The 21,788-nt window shown below is 35.5% G+C and overlaps 1 protein-coding gene across 2 annotated transcripts in view; it reads left to right on the top strand.

Moving 5' to 3' along the window:
• Window positions 1–282: 282 nt before the first annotated feature.
• The window catches only part of LOC110451544 (dystrophin-like), a 120,861-nt gene continuing 99,355 nt past the window's right edge, over window positions 283–21,788 (top strand). Inside the window, exons 1-11 of one of the 2 annotated variants that reach the window (XM_021499627.1) lie at window positions 283–487; window positions 1,092–1,236; window positions 3,891–4,040; window positions 4,887–5,066; window positions 5,479–5,698; window positions 6,513–6,715; window positions 8,391–8,510; window positions 12,054–12,168; window positions 12,572–12,780; window positions 13,268–13,422; window positions 15,423–15,612. In XM_021499627.1, the coding sequence (XP_021355302.1) occupies window positions 357–487; window positions 1,092–1,236; window positions 3,891–4,040; window positions 4,887–5,066; window positions 5,479–5,698; window positions 6,513–6,715; window positions 8,391–8,510; window positions 12,054–12,168; window positions 12,572–12,780; window positions 13,268–13,422; window positions 15,423–15,612 (1,818 nt within the window). In that variant the 5' untranslated portion in view covers window positions 283–356. The remainder of the gene's footprint in view (window positions 488–1,091; window positions 1,237–3,890; window positions 4,041–4,886; window positions 5,067–5,478; window positions 5,699–6,512; window positions 6,716–8,390; window positions 8,511–12,053; window positions 12,169–12,571; window positions 12,781–13,267; window positions 13,423–15,422; window positions 15,613–21,788) is intronic. The other variant, XM_021499628.1, reaches the window with a different exon arrangement.

Genomic DNA, 21,788 nt, shown 5'->3' on the forward strand with positions numbered 1-21,788 from the left:
AAAAAATGTGTTACAAATGAAAATGAAAGCCAACCAAACATTATTTTGTGTTACAGGTGATAGAGAAAGTCAACCAAACAGTATTTTGTGTTACAGGTTATAGAGAAAGAAGCTAACTAAGTCCCAAATTCGGTTTAAAAAAAAATAAAAAAATGCATTGTATTTATAGAAAAATCAAGTCAATTTTGCTTGTTGAATAATTCATAGTGTAGATATATTGTGTAGATATATTGGGATTGCCTTGTTTGGAAACAAAAGGATGAACACTTCAACACGTCAGGTTATTTACATATCATTGTCTACTGTTACAGCAACTGGAAAGTGGGATAAAGAACCATCAAGGCACAGTCAACAGTATGAATGCGTCCGGCAACGAAATCATCCGTCAGTCTGCAGCCCTCGACGCAGCCACCCTCAGGGGCAAGCTTGAGTCCCTAAACCAGCGCTGGAAAAACATCTGTACAGCTGTCCTGGAACGGAATGATCGGTGAGTTGGGGATGGCCTCATATGTTTGTCCTTTGTTAATGTTATGGAATATTGTATTAAGGATGCCACTTAATATGTTTATCATTTTAATCACCCCCTTCACGAATGTTACACCCCTCCCTACTTTATTCATGTGAAAGATGGGTTTTTTCTCTACACTAACTCATTTACCCCTGAAGACACATTTAAACTCCTTCAATTCAGAGGTTGGAATAGTTCATTATGAAATTTCAGGTGTGAATGAGTTAAATGATGACATCAGTTTTATGTTACCTCTACTATGACATCATAATTTAGGTCTTAGAAAGATATCAACGACTCTATAAATATAGTACCAGCAAACCTGATCATGTGATCTTGCACCTCTGTTAAGCGACCACCTGTTTTAAGAGGCCAAATAATATGTTCCCCATTGTGTCAATTTCACTGTGATTTGAACCTGTGTTAAGAGACCACCTCTCTTCATATACACTGTAGACCTGTTTGGACTTCTCGATGATGGTTTACAGGTTTCACCGTAAAACTGACACATTGAAGGGACGATGTGTAACCTAAGATATTTATACCCTTTATACTGTAATCTCACTCGAGATTTCTGTTGCAGGTCTGAGACAGAGAGTGTGAAAACTGTCGACTTTACTTTTGACATGGACGAGTTATTTTTCTGGATTGATGAGACAGAAAATATTCTGTCAACTTTTGTGATATTGGAAGAGGATGCTTTAGAGGAACTCCTGGAGAAGATGAGGGTAGGTCACACAGAGGTCATCAAAGTAGGTCAAGTACATAAACAATATCAGGTTAGATATCATTTAGAGGGTAAAACTTGGTCAAGGACACAGACAGACTGCGAGTATAGGTATCAACAAGACCATGCATTGTAGCAGTAGGTCAATGTTAAAGTGAATTGAGTAAGCCTTTTGTAGAGGTCATGAAGATATGTCAAATGCACAAAGAAATATCAGATTGAATCTTGTATAGTGTACGTATATATCTGTAGCTCAAGGTCACAGATAGAATAAGGGTAGGTCTCAGAGAGGTCACACCTGTAGGTCAAAGTGGTAGTGAAAATAAGGTTATATATAAGTGTACAACATGTCTAAACTAGACAGAAAATGAGGTTAGATATAAGTGTATAACATGTCTAAACTTGACAGAAAATGAGGTTAGATATAAGTGTACAACATGTCTAAAGTAGACAGAAAATGAGGTTAGATATAAGTGTATAACATGTCTAAAATAGACAGAAAATGAGGTTAGATATAAGTGTACAACATGTCTAAACTGGACAGAAAATGAGGTTAGATATAAGTGTACAACATGTCGAAACTAGGCAGAAAATGAGGTTAGATATAAGTGTATAACATGTCTAAAATAGACAGAAAATGAGGTTAGATATAAGTGTACAACATGTCTAAACTTAGCAGAAAATGAGGTAAGATATAAGTGTACAACATGTCGAAACTAGACAGAAAATGAGGTTAGATATAAGTGTATAACATGTCTAAACTAGACAGAAAATGAGGTTAGATATAAGCTAGTGTACAACATGTCTAAACTAGGCAGAAAATGAGGATAGATATAAGTGTATAACATGTCTAAACTAGACAGAAAATAAGGTTAAATATAAGTGTACAACATGTCTAAACTAGGCAGAAAATAAGGTTAGATATAAGTGTACAGCATGTCTAAACTAGGCAGAAAATGAGGTTAGATATAAGTGTACAACATGTCTAAAGTAGACAGAAAATGAGGTTAGATATAAGTGTATAACATGTCTAAACTTGACAGAAAATGAGGTTAGATATAAGTGAACAACATGTCTAAACTAGACAGAAAATGAGGTTAGATATAAGTGTATAACATGTCTAAACTAGACAGAAAATAAGGTTAAATATAAGTGTACAACATGTCTAAACTAGGCAGAAAATAAGGTTAGATATAAGTGTACAGCATGTCTAAACTAGGCAGAAAATGAGGTTAGATATAAGTGTACAGCATGTCTAAACTAGGCAGAAAATGAGGTTAGATATAAGTGTATAACATGTCTAAAATAGACAGAAAATGAGGTTAGATATAAGTGTACAACATGTCGAAACTAGGCAGAAAATGAGGTTAGATATAAGTGTACAGCATGTCTAAACTAGGCAGAAAATGAGGTTAGATATAAGTGTACAGCATGTCTAAACTAGGCAGAAAATGAGGTTAGATATAAGTGTACAACATGTCGAAACTAGGCAGAAAATGAGGTTAGATATAAGTGTACAGCATGTCTAAACTAGGCAGAAAATGAGGTTAGATATAAGTGTACAGCATGTCTAAACTAGGCAGAAAATGAGGTTAGATATAAGTGTACAACATGTCTAAAGTAGACAGAAAATGAGGTTAGATATAAGTGTATAACATGTCTAAAATAGACAGAAAATGAGGTTAGATATAAGTGTACAACATGTCTAATCTAGACAGAAAATGAGGTTAGATATAAGTGTACAACATGTCTAAACTAGACAGAAAATGAGGTTAGATATAAGTGCACAACATGTCTAAACTAGACAAAAAATGAGGATGGATATAAGTGCAAAACATGTCTAAACTAGACAGAAAATGAGGTTAGATATAAATGCACAATATGTCTAAACTAGACAGAAAATAAGGATGGATATGGTGTAAAGGATGCAACTTGAGATCAAAGTCATAACGAAAAGGGAAGTAGAGCACAGAAGTAGATCAAGGTCATGGATAAAATCATGGTAGATATCATTTAAAGTGTGCAATATGCTAGCTGTAAGCGCCAAAATGGCAGCACCAGCTGTATACGTATGCCCCCCAGGGAGTTGAGAAAGATGTTGGCTGGTTGCAAAGGCCCTATAACCACGGATAATAATTTGTGAAACGCTTTGAGACGACCTTCTTACTAGGTTGTGATAAAGCGGTATATAAGAATCTCAAATTATAAAATCATGTCAAGTTGAGGGCACAGAAGTAGGTCAAGGTCTTGAAGAAAAAGACAATAGATTTCTTGAAAATGGTACAAGATTTATGTAGATCTTACAGCTATGTATATGGCTAAGATATGATGAGGTCACTTAATTGTCACAATTCTTGAAGGTAGACTTGAATGCTATTATAAAATATGGACAATGATAAAAAATTGTGTATGTTATACATTACTTATTGACTATGTTATGCATTTATGTTGTTAAGTTATCTACTGTCAGTTTGCGAATATGTGTTACAGACATTGATTGCCATGCCGATTTGGTCGTTACCTTTTATGAAGACTGATTTTACACTTATGAAGTTAAAGCTTATAGATTCATAAGATGGAAAACACATCCACACATAAATCAACATTCTTCAATATCTGTGGTGTAAGTTTCTATCAGTAGCCTTTATTTTGTAGGATCGGGAGGATGAAATTTCTACAAAGCAACAGATCCTGGATGCAATCAACAGAAATGGTCACTCCATGCTTAAACAGGAGACAATGTCGGTAGAAGATAAGGAAAACATAGGCAAGGATCTGGAGAATCTCACCACTAGGTTTGCCAAGGTTAGCAGAGTTATCTCCCTTTATGTGGATTTTTTTAGTTTCATTTGATCCAGGTTGCAGGGATCATCCTGGAGGGGGCCATGGGGCCATTGACCCCTCAAAAATGAAATTGACCCCTCCATGTTTAAATTTTCTTTCAATTTTATATAGAATAGTCCCTCTTTATTTTGATATTGACTAAAAATTGCTGAAATGGCCCAGTACTGCTCTCAAATTCCAGGATTTTCCCTGAGGTGAAGGGTAAACTGTCATCAACAGTAATATTATCCAAGTTTTTGAAAGTGTTTTCTAAAGTCCCATAAATATATTATAAATGATTGTTTATTTTGCCAAAGTCTTCAGAAAATAACTATTAATATTGGATCTATTTTTTTCTCCAGGTTTCAAGATTAAGGGAATAAATAATATATGCTAATTAACATTCATATCCTACCAAGCTTAGATTTCAGCTTACCATTAATGTCAGTAGCTGTTGGTCCATGTCTTAACCTGGTTTTAGTCTTGATCATATCTCAGGTTTTATCTGATATTTCTACTTAACTGTCATGCAAAGTCTGTATTATAATAATGTATATAACAGGTATCTGCACAAATTCAAAAGTCAATCTCTTTTAACTTTTTTACTGTTGCAATCTAACATGGAAGTTATAAACTATGTCACGATGAATTATCATAAACATGTGGGGAGAATATCTGTATTTATTTGAACATAAAGGTATTTTCAGTGAAACAAATCATAGCAAAGACAAATTTCTACAGTTAAAGTTGTCACAAAAGAAGTTATTGATTTATAGTAATACCGGTAATTACCGTCATTAATTAGATACGTTTATTTTTCTTACCCAGGTTTCGAGAGAACTACCAGGCCAGATCAAGGTGATGGAGGGACGGCTACACAAACTGCGTACATTCCAACTAGAAATTGATGAACTACAGACGTGGCTGGAGTCCACAAGACAAGTCCTGGAGCTACAACAGAAACCCTCCGGCCTAGAGGAGACAGACGCCATGATCCTAGACCACCAGGTACGCAGTCAAACCATCGTTTATAAATTTTCTTTTCTCAATGGCTCTAGTTAATTTGAAATAAATTCTGTCTGAAATCACATACAAATGTTTCTCTAAATTATAAACCTGTAAAATATGATAGATATACAGTTTGTCAATATGTAGTCAAGCATAAATCACTTATACTTTACTAATTATTACTTTACTAAAAGGAAAACATTTCTGTTAATGTGCCAGGGAAGTGCATTTTAAACATGTGAAAATTGATTTAGACATCAAATCATAACGTTACCTTTGGAACTCAAATTGTTGCAAGGAAGCACAATCACGATAGTTCTCGGATTTAAAGAAAAAAAATGGGGGGTTGACGGAAAGAGTGACTAAAACATATTTCTGGAAATGAGATCTTATATGACCTTTTGACCTCCAGCCAACCCCTGAGGCCCTGGTGGTGCGACAGTCCAATGTGGACAACCTCAACTTGCGCTACAGTCAGTTGATGGAGGAGAGTGCCCAGGATGAGATCATCGTCCCGGATACCATCCAGCAGCAACTCAACAACCTCAACTCTGATTGGCTGTTAGTCAAACAGCTCGCAGAAAATGTGAAACCTGTTGCGGAGGTTAAAGTGGAGGAAGTAATGAAACAAGGTAGGGGACATAGCAGAAATACTGGAATCAGCTGGTCCATATGTCAGTTAATGTTTGGAAATCAGTGGAAATTTACGAGTGATCGAAGGTTATTCACCAACCTATGATTGACAAATATACATCTGTAGGGGAACTGGAAAGGGTCGATCATCGGCGACCAGGTAGCTCAATTGGTAGAGTGCCCGACTAGAGTTCGGAGGGTCCTGGGTTTGAACCCCTGTCTGACCATGCATTTTCCCTCTCCTGTTACACGTTTAACATTTATCCTTGGGAGAAACCATAATGGTCTACATGTCATGAAAAATTCTGTTAAAAAAACAGCCAGTTTTTACAGACTCTGATATAATATTAGCCACTAGGTAGAACTAAGTCTGGGATACATTATCATACCAACAGAGCAGCAAAAGCACATACTTTGAGGAATTTATCCGTATTATAAAACACAGCAATTAGCTTGAAATAATGATGCACTGCACCCCATCACATCATGACATCATCTGTTGACTAAAATTGATCATGAAATCTGTAGCTGATTAATCAGTTAAATGACCAACAAATAATTAAATAAAGTCGACTAATTGGAACCCCAATACTTTTTATAGACATAGTCTTGTCTGGAAAACTTGTCTTGACAATTATGAGATTTGGTATTCTGTAACATGATCTATTTCACTCCTGGCACACACATATGTGGATGAATTGATATGTATCAAAATTAGCATTTAATGGCTTACAACTTCAGTTTGCATCAGTCATTCTATTAAATATGATCAACATACAGTCAGTTTAACCTTTACTTCTGCTAATGTTACAGTTAAAGTGGGTCAGGTGGAGCTTCACCAGAGTACGACCAAGGTGACACAGATAGAACTTCACCAGACGTCACCCTGGCCAGACTTCGACAAGTCTCTGGCTGAGCTCCGCGACTGGCTCACACTTCTCGAGAGGATGCTCAAGTCACAACGTGTTACTGTCGGCGACATCAAGGACATCGAGCAGATGATACAGCGCCAGACGGTCAGTCTCATGTCAATCTGTGTCGTTATAGTGCTTGTCTTTGTCTTGTCATTATATAGAGCTTGTCTTTGTACTGTTGCTTTGAAATATTTTTATAATCACAATTTTCATTTCCTTAGTAACAGTAGAGATGGTTGTTAAATAAAAACACAAATGATATGATTTATAAATCAGTAAATGATTCAGTGTTGTGCAAAAATTCATCTCATTTATCCAAAAACCTGTATGGTATTTGACTTTTTTATCCTGATTTAACATCAGGCCAAATCTACCAAATTATTTATTCAACCTGTAAAAGGGAAGTAACTCTCAAAACCATTTTGACACCCAATGTCTTGTTATTGTGAACTCAAAGCTTCTGTACAACTGTTAACTACATTATCATGTATTCATTGAAATTGCATGGATCAGTATTATTTATCTAACATGATTTATTCTTAATTTGGCATATCATATATTTTATATCACTGCATTATAATATGGATGGTAGATAAAGAGGTTTTAAAAGTGCACTCTGTATTTAATAGAAAATTGTATTCCATATACTCATATAACTGTATCATTCATTATTGCATTTGTAGTGTAGTGTTGTGTTGTGCATCTGTCTGTCCTTCAAAAATAATTTCTTACTAATTTGTAGCAAAAACATTTCCCCATTAAAAAAATAAGATTGATCCTTTAGTTTGGTTTTTGTCTAACCGCGCGCCGCCACGAAGAAGCAGAAGCAAGACTAAGGTGTTGCTATTCCGGCGATGATGGTGGCGGCGGTGTCAACTTTCAGTTTTTGATGAGTTTATGTTAGTTTCACTGAAAGTATCACTGAAAGTTTCAGTATCACTGAAAGTATAACTGCTAGATCCACCAAACTTGACATGTGCACTGATGGTCAAAGCGGGGCACAGGCGAGACATATCAATCCAAATTGACTTGTTGAAATCTTAACTCATGAAAAATAGATTTGATACCTTTTGAGATCAGTTGCAGCAGCTGTATCGCATCATAACAGAATATCACCTTAGGTTGTTTGACACTGTTTCCTGTTCTGATGACAACTGTCACAAGCTACTTTATATAAAACTGAATAAATTTATCTCAGCTCTTTAGAGTTTAATCCCAGACAACGGTCTTATTGTCGTGCAGTTAGTGCTAGATGTCCTATACTTGCTATGATCATTATTTTCTTTCCCAATATCAATAACGTTGATCTTCGGAATCATTTTTTTTTCAACCAACCTAGAATGTACATTGAATTTTAAAAAATTCAACTTAAACAATCCCCATTTTGAAATAAAAAACAATCCCCATTTTGAAGTAAACTATATTAACAACAGGTGAGGAAATGGGTCACCCTTGAGATTATAAACAATAAACTTAAATACTTCCAAAAGTGTTGAATAAAGAAAAATGATATTTAGGAAGAATAGAACACTGAAGATGCTCCATTATTTGAGAAAATTTGGTTCTCTAAAAAGTTTCTGGGGAAACTAATTTGTCGATGTTTATGAAGTAAAATCCTGCTGTCCAGCCATTGTCAGGACAAGTGTGTACGTCTGTGTGGCCTTTTCTCATCTGTAACCAGTACTAGTGTTGTCTGTGTATTATTTCTTTGCTTTGCTGTGATAACTAATCTTCTGTTTGCTGACCGCTGTGTGTGCTTCCTTGGTTTCTCCACCAGTCCTCAGACAGCGACAGCAGTTTGAATCTGTCGGAGCATGACCTTAGTGCCGTCGACCTTGACCTTGACGATGCTCATGCGCTCATTCATGATATGTCTCAGCAGCTCACGCACCTACAGGTCTGTGGGGACTTTTACTTTGGTTGTCTTAGTTTTGCTGCATTAAAAAAAAATCAGCTTAAAGGCACCAGTTAGAAATATGAAGCTTTCAATGGTGAAGGTGTTTGTCATAAACTGTTTTTTGTATAGTGCTTTAAATTGACAGGGGACAATATATTTCACATTTATAACAACAGATATTCACAGTTATCAAACTCTTTATGTAGCTTTTTCACTTTGTTCAAGCATTCTAATCAACTTATACTGGTGTCAATATATTTTCTCACATTTCATGAAGTGAAAATCAACTCTTTTTCAGTAATTTTGTGAAATTCTAGTTTCCGCTGACATTAATTGATTTAAAACAAAATGTGAATATATTGATGATCACTTTCCTAAACACTTTTTAGCACTATACATCTCATCACTGCTTTTAACCCATATGCACTTTAACTTGGCAGTCTTCAAAATGTGAAATAGTATATAAGATATATATGATATGTAATTTTTTTCTTTCAAATTGATGAATTACTTTACAGAAACTATTGCTTAAAGATTTGAGTACTATAAAATTACAGGTACAAAAAATGTTATATATTTGTTGAAATTTTACGATACTGCAGAAAGTGGCAAAGGTCTGCAAAACGTAATTTCATACCGGATTTTTCATTGAACTCATTAATTTTCATAAAAGAAAAGGTTTTGTAGAACTCCAGCGTAAAGGACTTTCTTTATTTGATTCTTTTGAAATTCATCTATCAAAATATAATGACATTCAGGTCTCGAAAAGGTTTACATTAAATTTGATTTGGTATATAATCTTGCAATGTTATTATTCACAGAGATGTTAAGTAGATGTCGATGAAAGTACAGCTTTCTCCGGAATACAATTGACAAGAGCATGTGTTTGTGTTTTCGTGTGTGGTGGATAATGTGATCACAGATCGGAGGTTATATGTATGCCTATTTTAACATGATTACTGGAGAACACATCCATGTAATCAACCTTTTCTGGGAAACATAGCTACACAAATCTATTTATGGATGTGCCTTTCTTCTGTTGTCTTTATAGCATTAAAATTTAATTGGTTTAGTTTGGGTTTTCTTAGAAACATACGTTATGATACCAATATCTGATTGGGTCGTGAAATGTAATCCAGCCAGCTGATTGGTCGGTGAGGTCAATACTGATCGTACAATCAGTCATCAACCAAATATTGTGAACCAGCTTTCGCTTCAGCAATTCAAAGTCCTGAAATTTAAATTTTAATGAGGTTGTAAATGGAACATTTGCAATTGTACTCTTGAAGAGGGTTTTGGAATACAATAAAATAGATGCATTCTTGAACCCACAAAATTAATCAACTTGGAAATGTACATATTATAGATTTATCGTTCTGTAACACACTTCAGGGGATTCTAATGTCCACAGAGTATGTTATCAAGCAAGAGGTTTTCACCTTCACGGAAGTATCATTATTTTGGCCTAAATGTTAAGCTTTCAATAGGTTTCATTGAAAATAGAATAGAACTTAACATCAGTAGCCAAGTTATATTATTGAACAAAGACGTATTGATTGGTAAAAAAACAAAACACTGGAATATTACAAAAGCTAGGAAAAGAAATGAATCGGCTTACACCATATTTTCATCATATTATAAGAATGTAATTACCATCACTGCACTTTTGTAAATACAGTGGCTATATATAATGGTCAAAATAGTCAGTATGTGAAAATATTTGTTTGAAGGTCAAAGGTCATGGTATAGGAGATTTGTTAAGTCAAAATTCAAGGTAATGAGAGGTTTGTCATAGGATTAAAGATCAGAATCAGGGGAGATAACCACTTCAGAAACTGTTGAACTCATTCACCCCTACATATATAAACTGGACTTGCCCAGTCTTTGATTTGGTAAGTTTCAAGTGTGACTTAAGGGGTGAATGGGTTAAGCAGATGACCATGAATTGTAGTTCTTTTGGCCATAATTAGATTGACAGTGTTGGCCATTACAGTGTTCATCAGGGACATGACCTTATATTGCTTGGAGCACAAGGTCAACTTAAGTTTAAATATTATTTACCTGAGATACCAAAGATTCAGCCTGTCCTCTGATAATAGTTCCTGCTCTCTAACAGTTTTTTCATCAATTTAAACTCTAATCCACATTCTTTTTTCTTTCCACACTATATTCCCAACAATCACCACTCATAAGCCTTTTTCTTGTTCCTATCCCGGTTAGCCCCTATCTTATCCCTTTCAGAACTAACTCCCTAGCTCTTATGTTTGTCCCTTTCAATATGTCCCATGAATTACCGATTCTTAGCACCCTAATGTACCATTCCCCTCCCTCAACCCTTGAGCCATCTTTAGCGTGACCAAGTCCCCTTCTGCCCTCCTATAATTCTCCATATCACATGCAATTTACCCTGACATCAGCACACAGAGTTGAGTCACGACAAAATCCCTACAACACATTCGTTATTGTCACGACACTTTGCAGAATGAGATCTGAGAAAGTCAATAGACTGCTGTGCACTGCCTGTTTGTCACAGTGACATAGATGCATGTGTAGTGGTACGGTTTTATCATTGGTTAATGGTACCGCGGTTTTACATCCACATTACTTTCTACTATATCTTAAGAGATGCAGGCGTTTCAGTTTTATTGTTAAAAGTTTTCTAATGCATGGGAAGAGATCCAGCACAACTTTATTGCACAAAGGCACAGCAGTACTCTCTGAATCTTCCATGTGCTGTGAGCTTATCAATGTAATTTCTCAATCCATACAATTCCTAAAATAAATGCATAATCAATTTCTAATTCCAACATTATGAAGATTTTTCAAAACCTTATTTGTTTAGTAGAGTGTTTGTCATTCTATCAAGATACCTTTAAAATTGATATCTATTATTTTCATGGAACAGAAACTGTTTTGGCGCATTTTTCTCCAACACAGAACCAATAGTGTGAACAAATCCCTGTAGCCAGTCATGTGATCTCATTCTTTATGGAATGTTTCAGTGATTTTTTAAAAACCGTAGCACATTAATTATACAGCTGTAATAATAAATGGTCTACAGTTGGTCATTTAGACACGCTAACAGAATCAATTATAGACTTCATTTGTTTCAATAAAACATTCTCGGCTCTGCTCTTTCGGTAAAACTTACATGACTGATGTAATCCTACGAGCCAAGTCTTTAATATCGTGTCAATTTCAAAATAATCCATCCTTTTAGTTTTGAAATTAGATCAATGATTTGTGTGGGATCGAATTAAATTCCGGTCCCATTTGTAACTGTTGGAATGTTCACTTAATCTATTTGTGATGTAGGGAGCCCTTTGTTTGATTGACGTAGGAAGCCAAGGTCCCCCATTCCCCCTCCCCAAATGTTATCAATGCTTGGAAGGAAATCTCAGATGGATTGAAATGAGCAAGACACTGTTGATCCAGTGTCTTTTCGCGAAGGGAATAGAGGGAAGTGTTGCTTTTGAATAATTCCCGGAAACATTTAAACTAAACGTTTGGGTGACTAAGATTTTTCTTGTCTGTCTGTTACAGAACGTACTACAAGACATGGAGACCAAGCGACCACAACTGGAGGACCTGCTCAATGCTGCAGAAAGTCTTCAGAAAAATGCCAGCGAGAGTGAGAGGAGAACCCTTAAAGAACGAGGTAGCCATTGCTGTAATTGATCAATTAGCGATTTAACGCATGATATTAATTATAAAGTCGTTAAATTCTAAATGATGCACTTAGTTTTGTTTAAGACAATGTACCACAAGTATTACTAAAAAAAAACTAAATGAATACATTTATAAAAGAATACGATTGATTAACACATTATTAGCTCATAAATTTGTATCACTTTTATTCCATACAATTATTTTTGTTAATTAGGAGATAATGAAATTTACTATTTTTATTCAGCATTGTTTACTATGAAGTAAAAATTCAAGGTACAACATGAAAATTCATGATTTTTTTTAAATGTCTTCATAAAGTTAATTATATTTAACTCATATAAACAATGAACAACGTTACATAGTTCATTTCTAATCATTTGATTTGTTTGTAGCGGAGAAGTTGAGGGAACAGTGGGACGAGGCATATGTCCGCGTGAACCGTCGGAAGAACCAGTTGGATGACATGCTCCTGGAGTGTCGCCAGTTCGACGAGATACATGCAGAGTTTGAGCGCTGGCTCCTACAGGTGGAAGATGAACTGGAAAAAAATCCTGTGGATCCACGAGCCAAAGACGTGGATCAGCAGATCGCCCAGCAACAGGTGAGATGATTGTAACCATAGCAACGCAACTGACAGAGATATTCTGTTAAAGTCGCATAGACACTTATTAATCCATTATGTTATATTTAACATAATCTGCACTAATTTGACTTAACATTTTCTAAAAAAAAAATGAATAGCAAAATTTTATGATCTCTTGAAGAAAAGATAACACTAAGGAAACAGCTTTTAGAAAATTATTTTCTTCCTTGAATAAGTGGAAATTTGTTAATAAAACTAAATTGTAATGAAATTTCGTGCCTTATTACAATGTACTGTAGACTTAGCAATATTTCACTGTAGTTAAACTTCTCACCTTTTTCACCTTCTGTAATGAAGACAAACTTACTATGTCAGCCGATATTAGTTCTTAGCATGCCATATAAACAAAGTACTTGTGAAGGGTTAAATGTACACTGGGAGAATATGAATTAAACCGTTAAGCTTTTTCATATACAGTAATCAAATGTTTATGGTTCTATTTAAGGCTCTTCAAAAGGAGGTTGATGAGCGACAGAGGATCATAGACAATGTGAAGAAACTGGCGAGTAAGCTTATAGACGAATACAGTCACGATGACACAAGTCACGTGAGACTGCAGTTGGAGAAGGCCATGAACCGTTGGTCAACACTACTACACAAGTAAGGACATTTCCTTGACCACACTCAATATTACAAACCTTATCCCTTTCACCCCTATGCAACTTTAGTTGACTCTCCCATGCATTGATCTGGATGAGTCCATTATGGTCTACATTGGTGAAAGGGTTGAATAAACCAGTTCATTTCTAACTTTCACCAATTCTGTCCTTTCTCCCTGCTTCAGGTTTCCTCACTCCGGTAGCACCAGATAAACAGATACGTTGTTCGCTAAACGGAATGTATGGAAATTCTGTAGCTGTTTCAATTAAGGGCAAAGAGGAACGGTTTTAGAGAAAAAAGATCCCTATTTCATCGTCATTGATTATCCTGTTTATCTGAGTGTTCTTTGGAGTTAGAATTTTTGTTAAGAACCTCTGTTGTTCAAGTTTGACATCTGTCATAAAAACGTTATGATATCTTTAACTTTGATGACAGAATGGCATTATTTATAAACATACTGCTGTATAACATGTTTATAAACAACCCCAGAGTACCTAGCGTGTTGACTAGATGTAAAAATGTTGTCACATTGAATACTTAATACCTAGGTGATGCTGTTAGTCTTAATATTTCCAAATACCAATACGGTACAGTCATCAATGTTTGTATTCACTGCTGTTCGACCTTGAAGGGCTTATCTAGATCCTTCTATAAAAGTACATTAATTTTTCATGTGTAGCTTTTGTGATATCCCCTCATCCGTTATGATGTAGAAAACAACAATGTCATGAATTCACAGCATTTTCTTTTTTAAAAGTAGCAAAAAAGTTATGTTAATGAAACTCTGAAGCATCGTTTGAAATGAATCATTTACAGTAGGAATCCATTTGAGATCCTGTGTTTCTATCTACCTTACCGTCAGTCTGGACAACTACTGTTTCTTAGGGGATACAATCTTTCACTTGAATTCTAAGAACAAATATCAAACCAAATTACGACAGTAAAAACCATGTCTTAATGTTTCACAAAAAGAAGGAGGATGGTTTCTATACTGTAGGTGGTTTATTGTAATAATGAAAGGTTTTCGGTTTTGGTTTATGAAGGTCCTTATTTCTGGTGAATGAGTCATTGCTCTCTGTGAAGTAAGCCCTAGGGATCATGAGCTCACAGCATTTATGTTTCTACCTGACTGTAATGGTGTGTCGTGCGAAAAATGTGAGATTTTCTTCTGTTTCTGCGTTTAATTCTCTGTGGGTGATTTAAGTCGGAATCATTCCGCTGTCGTCAGACTTTATGTGCTATGTCCCTGTTCCTCTGTTGCCTTTGTACCAATACCTACACCATTCTATAACAATGTATTTTATCATAGTGGGAATGGTTTTAATTTACTTAAAACAATGGTTTAGCATTAGATGGTCCTAAATGTTCTAGATAGTCTGATAGGGAGAACAGAAGCCTTTAATTGTCCTAGGAAAAGTAGAATAGAACTTCATAAATAGATAAAAGAATATATACATATATTGTCAAGTCCAGATTAACAGACCATTAAGGAGGAAGGAATCATATTTAAATCGGAAATAAAGTTTTCCTTCCACTGTCAGTGTTAGATTGATACACTGTCCAAAAATGTATTGGCCATCTTTGACCATAATAGTAAAAAGGTACTAAAAATGGTAGAGAGGCCTTAATTGAGAGCTAGATCTGTAATACATGTAAAACCTTCGTTTGTTTGGCCCACTGTCCTTGTTTGAATGTAAAACATGGCCTTCGTTTGTTTGGCCCACTGTCCTTGTTTGAATGTAAAACATGGCCTTCGTTTGTTTGGGCCACTGACCTTGTTTGAATGTAAAACATGTCCTTTGTTTGTTTGGCCCACTGACCTTGTTTGAATCTAAAACATGTCCTTGTTTTTGTTTTGCCCAATAAGCAATTTCACAGGATTCTTTGACTTAACAAAGCCAGATTGTACTGTAATATTATGGACATAATAATATGCTACAAGATCGTAGGAAAATTTATTCTTTTTCCCGTAATTATTCATTACCTATTTCCTTTGCTAGGCTGGCGTACAACATTAAGACGCTGCAGAACAACCGTAACTCCATTCAACAGCTGGACACAACACTCGACACCTTCACCCACTGGCTTAGTGGCATAGAGAATAGCTACAAACGGCTCTCTGACGAAACCTGCAAAGAGGAGGTGCGACAGAACGAGGACCTCTGCAGGGAGTTCCTAGAGCAATTCAGGGTAGGTCACTCTAGTTGTATGTTTTCCCTAGATGAGACACTGGAGTCAATATACCGATATGAAGATGTTTTTATTTGTATCCAGCTCGACATGTTTGAAATAATTGTTTTTCAGTGGTTTTAATTTTGCGCGGATCATTCGATATACTCCGGTCTTTTGATGTGGCCTATCATAAAATGTGGAAGCAGGATTGCAGAACATTTGAAGATATTTGTGTTGATTTTACAGACATCACTTTTAACAGTGTCATCTGCGACAAGTCAAACCATGTGAAGCTTTATCAGAACATACATTTTATAATGACCATAGAAAAGGAGAAAAATGTCATTGTTCAGTTTAATTTCTGTACCATCACTTGTGTGAGGTTTTGTGGAGAGTTCATTGGGAGTTATTATTGGGCCAAATTTTAACGGCAGCTGTGTCTTGATGACTTTGCAATATTTTGAGATGATGTTGACATTTAGGATCGAACATTATCTGAATAAAAATACACATATACAATATCATTTTCCTGATTCTAATATCAAATAAAATGTGAATGTTATTATGATTTTCATATGTACTTTTTAGACAAAAAAGTATTAGCCAGCTAGAATACGGCTATTACTCTGTTTTATTGACAAGAGATCAGATAATCTCACTCAAATTTCATTGTTTTAAAAGTGTTCCAACACACAGATCAATTATCAGACTTACAAAATTATGTTTATTACTGCCTTGTAATATCACAGAACATTATACATTTAGCTCAATGTTGCATTAATGCATAATGAAAGATCAGATTCTCTTCAATATATCACTCATATTACATTGTATGGGAAATCTTTCACCATCAAGGGTCCTGTAATATCATAGAAAATATGAATTGTTGAGCACTGTGTTAGTGTCTGACAATATTAAGGCTGTATGCTACATTACATGGTATAATTATGTTTTCTGTTAGAGTTGTGTCCCTTTATAAACAAAACATACCAGTATCTCATAATCAGTGTGACGACATTCTTCAGCACAAAGACGTCATCAATTAATAAATCATAACTCTTTTGAAATGGAGGTTGATATGTTTGAATAAGCCAGACTGTCATGCTGGTAATATTGAGGCCTAGTACATGTACATGTGTACCTACACACTAACCCGGCAGTACAACATTGTTCCGATCTTCACAATATCCCTAGAGGGTGGTGGTCGTCGACTACAATATCTGGTACCACGTAGGCCTTAATTAACTAGTATCTTTCATCTCATTTCATTAAATATTGCCATGGTAGTTCCCTGGCTGTTTGGAGATCCGAGATGCTGTGCATTCTCTATTTGTCTAAAAGCCGTATCATTCATTGACTCTGTTTAATTGTGGGAGTGTTATATATACCTAGAGATACGGTAACCAACCTTTCTTCTATATAAAATGTGTTGACACCCCCTCACCTCGGTAAACAATCGGGAAAATCTATCATGTACTTTTCAGTGATACAAACGTGTGATGTTTTGAACAATAGGATATAATATCCTTTTGCATTTGATTGATATCTTGCATTCCATTTTGTTCACTGGATTGCATTGACTAATGAATATTGCTGCACTCTCTGACTGGCCAACTGATGATTGAATGTAAAGAAATCTGTATCAGATAAACATTTTGAAATTTGATTGAAAATATTTCATGTATAATAAGTGAGGGTTTTGAATTTCAGGTTAAATATTATTGTCTATGGGGAAAATTCCTTGGTACAGTGATTCCTGATGGTTAAAATGACCTGTAATATTGAATTAGGAGAAATACAGATATCTAGAATCGATTCTATAGTAATTCACCAGATTACCTCTGTTTTGTTGCTAAGGGCGTACAATATCCTAGCTAGTAAAGGCCAGTCTTCTGATACAGACTCACTAGACATTCAGAAACACAGGCGATGGACTTGCAGGTGACGGCCGCAAGACTTGTGTTCATTAAAACTTATCAAACTGTAAATGTATAGATTGGACGGGAATATTGTCCAGAGGTAGTTTGAATTGGACTGTGTCTGGTTCAGAACTAAACTCAAGTGTCCAGTGGTATATGCTACAAAAATTGTCCTGCACTGAGCATTGATAGCTGTCTCCTAATGGAAAACACCCTATTTGTGTAATCAAGGTCAAATGCCAAGGTCAAATGTCAGGTCAAGTTAATAACTGAAGGCAGGAGGTGATGTCCAGTGGGACAAGAAATAAGTCTGTATTGGTACAAGTTTCCTTATTTAAAGCTGAATTCTTTCCTAAAACTTGGGAACAAATATTTAAAGGTCAATAATCAAGGTCATAACGATTTTAAAATAAGCTACATTTTAATATCTCACCTCCTGTGCATTAAGAAATGTAGTCCATTGCCTGCAAAAACAATATGCAAGACTGCAGATTTCATGAAGTTTATTCCTTTTTAAGATATATATTTTTATTGGAGTGTTTGCTTTGAGACTAAAAGGAGAACCAGGCTGTTTCCCAAGTACACTTGTGAGTGTCCATACTGATCCAATATACACAGCCATAGAACAGGCTGTTTCCCAAGTACACTTGTGAGTTTCCATATTGATCCAATATACACAGCCATAGAACAGAACACAATATCTATTGGGATTGGTTTAAAACTAATTTGCCTGCACTGAGCATTGATTAGGAATCTAGTACTTATACAAATACACTTGAAATGAACCATTTTGTTAGTAGTTGTAGGTAGTCAGTTTATATGATGCATTAAGTTGAGAAAAGCATGGAATGGTATCGACTTCTACCAAGAAATGGAAGTTTCTTGGGAACCATTTTGTTTACTATTACTTGGTACGTATCTTGATATGGGAACTTGGGATGTACGGGTATACTGCAAATATCTGTTCCGATTGCTGTTGTCTTTATAGTTTAATAAAAAAATGAGGAGTCAGCACAGACACTGTTTCTGCCAATTTACTCTGGGGATACGTTGGTGTTTTTGTTTCTATATGTCATGTACGATATCCTGTGATACTATATACTGTAAATGTGTTTTTTTTAGCATAATAAAATGTTTGTGGTTTATCAAATTTTAATTGATTAGCCCACTTATGAATTGGTACACCAAGAATATATGCAATGAAGAACAATATACAAGAATTACAATTGGCACATACACAATTTGGCGCATACACAGTTTGGCGCCAATTTGGCGCATACACAATTTGGCGCAATGTTTAAAGCACTGTCTGAGTCTGCCTTGTAGAGTATATTTTCAGCACTGTTACTTTGGAAATAAGTTTTAATTTCAGTTTACCGGGAAGAATAAACTTTCTTTTTGTAGTCGCTTAGTACCTTTATTCCAGTTGTTTATGTCAGTTTACTGGACAGAATAAGCTGTTTTGTGGTAGTCACTGAGTACCTTTATACCAGTTGTTTATGTCAGTTTACCAGGCAGAATAAGCTGATTTGTGGTAGTCACTGAGTACCTTAATACCAGTTGTTTATGTCAGTTTACCAGACCGAATAAGCTGTTTTGTGGTAGTCACTGAGTACCTTTATACTAGTTGTTTATGTCAGTTTACCAGACAGAATAAGCTGTTTTGTGGTAGTCACTGAGTCCCTTTATCCCAGTTGTTTATGTCAGTTTACCAGACAGAATAAGCTGTTTTGTGGAAGTCACTGAGTACCTTAATACCAGTTGTTTATGTCAGTTTACCAGGCAGAATAAGCTGTTTTGTGGTAGTCACTGAGTACCTTAATACCAGTTGTTTATGTCAGTTAACTGGACAGATTAAGCTATTTTGTGGTAGTCACTGAGTACCTTAATACCAGTTGTTTATGTGAGTTTACCAGACAGAATAAGCTGTTTTGTGGTAGTCACTGAGTACCTTAATACCAGTTGTTTATGTGTTGTACACATAGTCTTTATAGTTAAGAGTTATTGATCGATGGAGGAGAGACAATAATCCATTAGATAGCTGTCCTCCCCTCGAGCCCACGTTATTGTCGCCACCGATGCATCAACTTCCTGTATAGATGGTCCACATCAGTTCTCAATTACACATTTTTGGATAAATTATGTTCTACAAATTACAAAGCTATAGCCATCAATAGATTTCCATCCCATAATATCTTCATAATATTCGAATCTAATGAAAATTTTACCATTTTCTGTTGAAACAGTTTTTTTACCAAAAAAAAAAAAAAAAAAAAAATACTGGTTCAAGGGTGTTTATGTTGTAGGCTGTTAAGAACCATTAGAAGTATTTCCTATTTTTAAGAACCACTAGCACCAGAACCATTTCCTGTTTATCAGCTGATATATTTAAACCAGATGTGAAGATGATTTCTATGGTGCCATTAATATATGTTCAGGTACATGAATCAATAAACTGATTGAGTGACATCAGTATTTTTTTTGTTTCTCTTTTTACAAACTTTACAAATCTTACCTTATTACTGTCCTGATATATGGGTGATGTATTTTCCACTGAGCTGACCCCAGAAATCAGGTTTTAGTAATCCAGTTTTCTTGATCATCATGTTCATGGTGTTTATTACTGATCTGACTTTGCGCAGTGATAATAAAAATGGCTACTCGATCATTTTGGGGCTATTTCCTAGCAAAGTATCAATAAAGCTGTCTGTGGAATTGTTTCATGGGTGTAACCAATAGTTGATTTTTAGATTTTCCTGATGGATTATGACTAGTTTATTTCCAAAAGGAGTTGACTCCAATTGTCTGGAGATACAAAAACAGGCTCAGAAACCAACATGTATAGTCGCCAAGGTAGCAAGCCTCATTACCAGTGTTTATAGTTGATTTGTTGGTGTACGAAGCCCTCAGTGAGACTGACAGTTTGTGTAAGTGGTGTTCCCTACCATAGTAAGGGAGTGGGAAAGAAACCTTAGTGTTAACAACAAATTAGTGTTGTTATTGTGACAAACACCAAAGTATGCTCAACTGATTGTAATATTGTACAATAAGGCTCTGCGGCTAACTTTGCTAGATTGATCAGAATGATAGATTGATCAGAACATTTATTAGTTCTTTAAAGATCTCTGTTGAGGAGAAAGTATTAATCAATTAAGAAATTAAAAAAACAAATGCGAAACAAATTTCATGTCAATTTTTTGTTATCAAAAAAAATCATACTCTGAAAATTTCTTCAAAATGGTTGTTTACAACACTCTTTTTTGGCCCTGAATGACTCAACTGGTCGATCAGTCATAAAACATTACAAAATTCAACAAAAAAATCTTAAATGTTCACCATTGGAATGAATTAAATTGGAAAGGTATTCTATTTGAAATTTTTATAATTTGAATCTGAATAATTAATGTCTGCAGTTGGAAGTGTCAGTCGTAACCATGGTGAAATTGAATCAACTTTACAGCATCTACATGTTGAAGATTTTTCAAACCTAACCCTGACCAAGTTTGGAGTAAAACACCAATAAGCAATTAACAGGTTGCCTGTTTAAGAGATAGGTACAGCTTTGTGATATTAGGGTAAGGTGCCTCACCACAGAATCTACTGTTACTGCATGGGGCTGTGTTCCCAATTGCTTTATCAGTAAATGATGGTCACCTCCGATTAGCCCCAGATAAACACAGACCCAGACATCAGTTCTGATGGGCCCTGGTTCCACATGACTGCACACTGGAGTCTCACTCGGGTGCATTCACAGCTAACGAATCTGAAGGATGTGGGATACTGCAAGAGGTATTGCTATATTGTTTGGTGTTTGACGGGCACTGAATTGGTTGTGAAAATGGATGGAGGACTTTTTGGAAATGGTTGCATTTTTCGTATACTGACCAAAGATTTTGGTGTTATTTGAAGTCAAATAGACTGTTATAACTAGGAGGTGTTTTCTATCTAGTGTGATTTTGGAGTTGATTATGAGGACAAGAAGTTTGATAACTTAATCTTTGACAGCAATTTGTATATTTGGTAAAAATGCCATGGATTTTGAACTTGTCATCAATGTAAAATTGAAGATACCATCGTGGATGGCCACTCTGGCTAAATGTCTAAGATTGAAGATACCATCGTGGATGGCCATTCTGGCTAAATGTCTAAGATTGAAGATACCATCGTAGATGGCCACTCTGGCTAAATGTCTAAGATTGAAGATACCATCGTGGATGGCCACTTTGGCTAAATGTCTAAGAAAGGAGGTTTATACAGGCTACGTGAGACTCATAA

Source organism: Mizuhopecten yessoensis, unplaced genomic scaffold, assembly GCF_002113885.1.
Source record: "Mizuhopecten yessoensis strain PY_sf001 unplaced genomic scaffold, ASM211388v2 scaffold6135_1, whole genome shotgun sequence".
In the NCBI taxonomy this organism is placed as follows: Eukaryota; Metazoa; Mollusca; class Bivalvia; order Pectinida; family Pectinidae; genus Mizuhopecten; species Mizuhopecten yessoensis.